The sequence below is a fragment of the Drosophila obscura genome, unplaced genomic scaffold (genome assembly GCF_018151105.1).
Source record: "Drosophila obscura isolate BZ-5 IFL unplaced genomic scaffold, ASM1815110v1 contig_123, whole genome shotgun sequence".
NCBI lineage: Eukaryota > Metazoa > Arthropoda > Insecta > Diptera > Drosophilidae > Drosophila > Drosophila obscura.
In genome coordinates this window covers 1-6,625 of record NW_024542706.1, presented here as the reverse complement: position 1 = coordinate 6,625, position 6,625 = coordinate 1, and the positions used below count along the sequence as shown (strand labels likewise).

Below are 6,625 nucleotides of genomic sequence, written 5' to 3'. Positions count from 1 at the left end.
TTAATAATAAGGACACTTGCCATGCTTCAGAAAATGCTCTATAAAATGACTATTTTCTGGAATTTTGCGGTGATCTTAATTTTTATTAGTAGATTTATGTTTGCACTCCATAAATAAAAAGTAAAAAACCCAAGTATAATGGTGAAAAAAATAATAAAAAATTTTGTTCGGTACGTCATCGACTTTTGGCTGTGCGAAATAATAGGGACACCGAAACAAAACATGTTATATTTCGTAAAAACAGCATGTTTCCAAGAGGTGTTTGGTCTTAAACTAATAATTGTAATTAGTTTTAGTAATTTTAGATATAAAAACATCCATAAAACAAAGTTTAGATATTAGGGATGGGAAGGGACGTGCTTAAAAGTACCCAGATACCCATGGACATGAAAAAGTCCACAAAAATGGATTTTCGTACCGGAATATTTGTCGAAACATTGACGTTTTCCAAGGAAAGTAATGATAATGCAATAAAACATACTATTTAAGAGGAAACACTGGAAAAAAAATCAAAAATATTCCGAATTCTGGAGAAAAATGTGATGAGATTCGTGAGGCAAGACCCATTTAAAAATTCTTATAATTAAAAAAAAAATATTCTATGGAGGCAATCCCTTCTAAAATATGAATAATACTTGAAGCTAACAATCCAAAGTCCTAGAGACCCCAAAAAGTTCCGTGTCTGTTAAATAGGGATATATCAAAGATGGCGATGGTCGCTGCGGACCATGAACCATGTCACCCCCATACCATAATTTATGTTTAATAGTTTTAAGTTCTTCAAATGCGTGTTTATTGGTCTTCGCACATGCTGAGCTATCAATCAAAGTAGAAAACATGACATTTTCTCTTATTCGACCAGAGGATGCTGTGCTATTAGTTCTCAGGCCCATGGTTCATGGTCCGCAGCGACCATCGCCATCTTTGGTATATCCCTATTTAACAGACACGGAACTTTTTGGGGTCTCTAGGACTTTGGATTGTTAGCTTCAAGTATTATTCATATTTTAGAAGGGATTGCCTCCATAGAATATTTTTTTTTTAATTATAAGAATTTTTAAATGGGTCTTGCCTCACGAATCTCATCACATTTTTCTCCAGAATTCGGAATATTTTTGATTTTTTTTCCAGTGTTTCCTCTTAAATAGTATGTTTTATTGCATTATCATTACTTTCCTTGGAAAACGTCAATGTTTCGACAAATATTCCGGTACGAAAATCCATTTTTGTGGACTTTTTCATGTCCATGGGTATCTGGGTACTTTTAAGCACGTCCCTTCCCATCCCTAATATCTAAACTTTGTTTTATGGATGTTTTTATATCTAAAATTACTAAAACTAATTACAATTATTAGTTTAAGACCAAACACCTCTTGGAAACATGCTGTTTTTACGAAATATAACATGTTTTGTTTCGGTGTCCCTATTATTTCGCACAGCCAAAAGTCGATGACGTACCAAACAAAATTTTTTATTATTTTTTTCACCATTATACTTGGGTTTTTTACTTTTTATTTATGGAGTGCAAACATAAATCTACTAATAAAAATTAAGATCACCGCAAAATTCCAGAAAATAGTCATTTTATAGAGCATTTTCTGAAGCTTGGCCAAGTGTCCTTATTATTAATCACATGGCTGTATGTATCGGATTCAACATGCATGATTATTATAGACCTTTAGACCTTTTGGATCATACCACGGAGTTCGGTGCAAACCGACACTGGACGCTTCACATTGCGATTGTCGAAGGCCTCGAAGAGCAATACCAATTTGTAGCGTCCATTCATATTGGGTACATTCACATTGACCTTCAGCTCCTGGTCGAAGGACTCGTGTTTCAGCAAGGACTAAAATAGAGGAACGTTAAGAGACATTAGCGAAGACAGGGACTTGTGGATTGAATCGGGAATGGAGACTTTCTCACGCCGCGGGTATTGAGGCAAGTTTTCTTGACTTCGTCAGAGTTGATGATGTGCTGCGTCCAGAACTTATACCAGTACTGGTTCTTCTCGAACATGTTCTTGCAAAAGTTGTTGCTGCTGGCGGAGAACATCGTCTTCTGCCAAGTGCCCTGCTCGTAGTGATAGACTTGTGCGAACATCTGGGGGTGAATATGATTCAAATGGTCAATGTATAGATAGGAAAGGATAAAGGGACCGCTGAGCGCTCACCGTTACGGTATCGCTCGGTTTAACATCCTGCCAAACGATCACGGCATCTCCCGCCATTTGTACGGTGGACTCTGCCTTCAGTGTTATTTCAAATTTGGACATGTCAAAGAGGGCGTCGATGCCGGCAGGGTTACCCGGATAGTTCTCACAGGGCGCGAACAAACCATCCTTGTCCAGGATGAACTCGTACTTAGATGGCTCGTGAGAGGCAAACGAGACTCAGCTGGAGCACTACGCAGAAGGCCTTTGGCTTGTTCAACATTTTTCGCGATAGATAGACACTTTCCGCCATGGCCCTTTTATATACAGATTGGGTGTCTAAACTATACAATTATAATAACACATCCGATCGTATCAGTTCGGTGGAATACACCAAAGGGCGTTGCCAAAAACCATTTTTAAACGATGCCCTATAATTTATATCATGGCGCAATGGAGTCAGGAATCACGATTCGATCTATATCAGCACAGGTAGGTGTTAGCCGGATACGGATAGCATTGGGAAGGCTCACACGCCCGGCTAGCTCAGTCGGTAGAGCATGAGACTCTTAATCTCAGGGTCGTGGGTTCGAGCCCCACGTTGGGCGCATTTTTTATTCGATATTCGTTTGGTATCCGAATAAATGATATAGATTCAAATCATGTTCCTAGTATATGTAGGTACTATATATGTATATCCAATCAATAGGATAGCACTAAAATATTTTTTATTTCTCAGAAATTAGATGGTACAAATTAAACAAATTCAAAGAAAACGAAGCGATTAAGAATCGGTAGTTAATCTATTGAAATATGTTGAATGGCTGTTCAAAATTTCGTTACATTTTTTTACTGTTTGGAATCATATACGAGCATGTCTATTACATCCTAGGGATGATCTTTACTCGGAAAATTCAAAATCTTTTTATAAAAAAAACGTATGTGCCTATATGTATGAATCTGTGTATACTATATACATATATCTTATATTCCTTCCAGATATTTTTTAAAAGCAAATTACATGCCCGGCTAGCTCAGTCGGTAGAGCATGAGACTCTTAATCTCAGGGTCGTGGGTTCGAGCCCCACGTTGGGCGACATTTATTTTGTTTGTTTATTATTACCTATATTTTTGATTTAAAATGGAAATTAAAGAGATCATTCCAATTCATTGGCCTAATATTGGGCTAATCACACAGTCAATTTAAAATGAAAAGCCTGTTTGTTATTTATGCATATTTTATGAGTGCAAGGTTGTAGACTAGTTTTTGGTGCATATAGAATATGCATTTAAGTTTTCAACATAATACTAATTCATATGTTGGTAAATCGAACCTTTAGCAAAAACTTAATGTTTCGCTATTCAAGTAAAGTACCTTGAAGAACTTTGACGTTTCTTTGAATACTTACAAGTTTTCTGTCATACAAATTCAAGTTTACATATCTATTCTATTTATTCCCAATTGAGAATAAAATATTGATACATAAAATTATGTATATCATATGTACATAAGGTTCTTATCGTCTTGTTAGCCATTTGGTTTCCCTGTTCTCAGGTGCCCGGCTAGCTCAGTCGGTAGAGCATGAGACTCTTAATCTCAGGGTCGTGGGTTCGAGCCCCACGTTGGGCGCAACTTTTTTCTTCTTATATTTATTTTATTCTATTTTGAATGTTTTCCCTATTTTAGTCTGTGTGACCTTTGCCCTTAGGCTTAACCGTTACAGCTATTCGTATTTCATGGTATGTATCTCAATTTTGTGGGGGTTTTAAGACGTAAGAATAGACATAGACGCCCCCCGAGTACTCACATACAAACGTAAACGTCTATACATAGGTATAGACCAGAGCTAATGAGTTTTTATTTATGGCAGCATTCGCAGCTGACGCAATGTGTTGCCAGTTCTATGACAATATATCGTGTACAGTTTTTCCTTTTCCTCTCCCTCGCCCGTTCGAATTGTTTGCTCGTTTGAAAAATGTCTAAAAGCCACATTCAAGGTTAGGTCTCTCGACTGGAAATCGAAACGACAGTTCACAATGCACTCTGTGTGTCGTTGTTTTATGGTTAACAGGATGGGAACAGGATGGGAACAGGATGATGCCGTCAGGCTGTGGCTAACTAGTGCAAGGTCCTTCAGAGCGGAAAGAATAATAGGAGCCCACATATGAGTGCCTGGAAATGGCATTCTTTTAGTGCACATATTTGTATGTCCTGTACTGTAACAGTTACTGCAGGCACGTGCGAATAGCTTACGCTCTCTTTGCTGCTGTCTACACATATGTAATAACGAGGTAGAGAGAGAGAGAGAGAGAAAGAGCATCCCGCACCCAGCCTCTGCTGCACATCCAACTATTTTCTTTCCAATGCTTGTGTTTGTTTGCTCTCCCAGAGTGCAAATTTAGAGAGCAGCTTAAAGTACAGCCCTAACGAAGCTACAAGCATAAATTAAAGAGGTTTTTTTCACGTCTCGTTTAGCCAGTACTTAAGCTATCACTCATTCCCTTGCGCATCTCATCTGGGCACCTAAGCTAAGTTTCAATTACAGTTAAGTGAATGGTGAAGTTCTCTCACAAAACTGTTGATGAATGCAGAGCCTCTCTTTGTCCTCCTCCCACATACACAGACAGGGTAATCTGAGAAGAGAAAAGAAGGAACAATTGAGAAAGAGAAGCCTCAAGCATGATGATAGCTGTATTAATTACTCTGCATTATTCCTTAAATTAGATTGCTGTGTAAACACGACTATTGCTCTTTCCACTGCTGCCACTGCATGATGACTGCCGTCTCTCTCTGTCTGTCTGTCTGCCCGTCGCTTAGGTTTGTCTGTCACATGTGACATGCTGTGCTGTGCTGTGCTGTGCAGGCGAAATCTGTAGAGATTCGAACTTTGGATATGTACACTTGCCAGAATAACTATGCGTACAAACCTTTTTTACAACTTTGTCGTAAAAAAAACATGTGTCAAAGCAAATATAGAATTTTAAATTTTTTATGAATAACAGTGTGTTTATTAGGCTTTATTTTGATTATACTCCCTAGCTTCTAGCTTATCAACTTTTCTTAATATAAAACAAAATGTACAATATAGTCAGAATTTCGGTCAGAAAAAGTATGCGTACAAATGAATGGACACGCAAAAAACACGAATATTGTGCTTTTGAATGACTGCCCTGAAATTGATAACGGTAAAACAAAGTTCGTTTACTTTCTTCTGATCATTTTTTGTACATAAATAGTGTGGCCACAGGTTAAATTAATTATGGGGAAAAAAACCAAAGAAATTGATCCTGATATGAGGCAACTCATAATAAAACTTCGCAATGAAGGGAAAACTCTTCACGAAAATTGGAGGCATAATTGGTAGAGCACACTCCTCTGTTCAAAGAGTCCTTGAAAACTTTCAATTCAACACGGTTCTGTGAGTTCAACCCCGATCTGGTAGGCCACCGAAGCTTACTGAGCGTGAGAAGAGGAGCATTTTAAAATCCGTTAAAATAAAACCAAGCACAACAGCCTCTCAAATCGCCAAGGATATTAAGGACAAGTTCAACAAGAACCTTCATAATGATACCATTTGCAAAATTCTAATGAAGGAAGGCTTGAATAGCCGTACTGCCCGAAAAAAACCACTCATATCAGCAGTTAATAAAATCAAACGCATGGAGTTTGCCAGAAAATTCCAAAATATGCCCTAATGATTTGGAAAAAAGTTCTTTTTAGCGACGAAAGCAAGTTTTGCATATTTGGGATTAAAGGCATAAGCTTGTGTGGCGAAAAAAAGGTACAGCCCTGGATATTCAAAACCTTGCCCAACCGTAAAACATGGTGGTGGTGGCGTTATGGTTTGGGGATGTATGGCGGCTAGTGGAGTTGGAAGTCTTGTCTTCATTGAGTCAACAATGGATCACAAGATGTATATGAATATATTAAAACAAAATTTGCACCAAAGCGCCACAAAATTGGGACTGGATAACGATTTTTGGTTTCAACAAGACAACGACCCGAAGCATACAGCCCACAATACAAAGCTTTGGTTGCTATATAACGTAAAGAACCAACTGAAATCGCCGCCGCAATCCCCAGATCTAATCCCATTGAGCATCTGTGGGACCTCCTGGAGCGCAGGATCCAACGGCACACTATAACGTCGAAGGATATGTCAAAAGATCATTATTGAAGAATGGAGCCAAATAACGGTCGAGGATACCAAAAAATTGGTCGAATCAATGCCAAATCGATTGGCGGAAGTAATAAAACGTAAAGGGTATCCAACTTCATACTAAAATTCTTATTATTTTGTGAAAAAAAGGAATATTCATTGGTTTTTTTTGTTTGTACGCATACTTTTTCTGACCGAAATTCTGACTATATTGTACATTTTGTTTTATATTAAGAAAAGTTGATAAGCTAGAAGCTAGGGAGTGTAATCAAAATAAAGCCTAATAAACACACTGTTATTCATAAAAAATTTA

The 6,625-nt window shown here is 37.8% G+C and overlaps 1 protein-coding gene and 3 non-coding genes across 4 annotated transcripts; 3 read left to right on the top strand and 1 right to left on the bottom strand.

The window, feature by feature from the left end:
* Nucleotides 1–1,644: 1,644 nt before the first annotated feature.
* LOC121405003 lies at nt 1,645–2,465 on the bottom strand. The gene is made up of 4 exons (XM_041595503.1): nt 2,409–2,465; nt 2,174–2,362; nt 1,927–2,103; nt 1,645–1,849 (listed from the first exon to the last, which is right to left on the bottom strand). The coding sequence occupies exons 1-4, from the start codon at nt 2,463–2,465 to the stop codon at nt 1,679–1,681; spliced, it is 594 nt and encodes a 197-aa protein (XP_041451437.1). The 3' UTR covers nt 1,645–1,678.
* Nucleotides 2,466–2,687: 222 nt separating this feature from the next.
* On the top strand, nt 2,688–2,760 carry Trnak-cuu. The gene has a single exon. It is a non-coding gene; the product is annotated as a tRNA-Lys (tRNA).
* A 415-nt stretch (nt 2,761–3,175) lies between these two features.
* Trnak-cuu lies at nt 3,176–3,248 on the top strand. Its single transcript has one exon. It is a non-coding gene; the product is annotated as a tRNA-Lys (tRNA).
* Nucleotides 3,249–3,709: 461 nt separating this feature from the next.
* Trnak-cuu lies at nt 3,710–3,782 on the top strand. Its single transcript has one exon. It is a non-coding gene; the product is annotated as a tRNA-Lys (tRNA).
* The last annotated feature ends 2,843 nt before the right edge of the window (nt 3,783–6,625 follow it).

Excerpts from the sequence above, each read along its gene's own strand:
- LOC121405003 (XM_041595503.1), bottom strand. The coding sequence starts at position 2,465 with ATGGCGGAAAGTGTCTATCTATCGCGAAAAATGTTGAACAAGCCAAAG. Across the intron at positions 2,104-2,173 it reads AACCGAGCGATACCGTAACG|ATGTTCGCACAAGTCTATCA; the intron begins GTGAGCGCTCAG and ends ATTCACCCCCAG. Across the intron at positions 1,850-1,926 it reads CTTGCCTCAATACCCGCGGC|TCCTTGCTGAAACACGAGTC; the intron begins GTGAGAAAGTCT and ends CCTCTATTTTAG.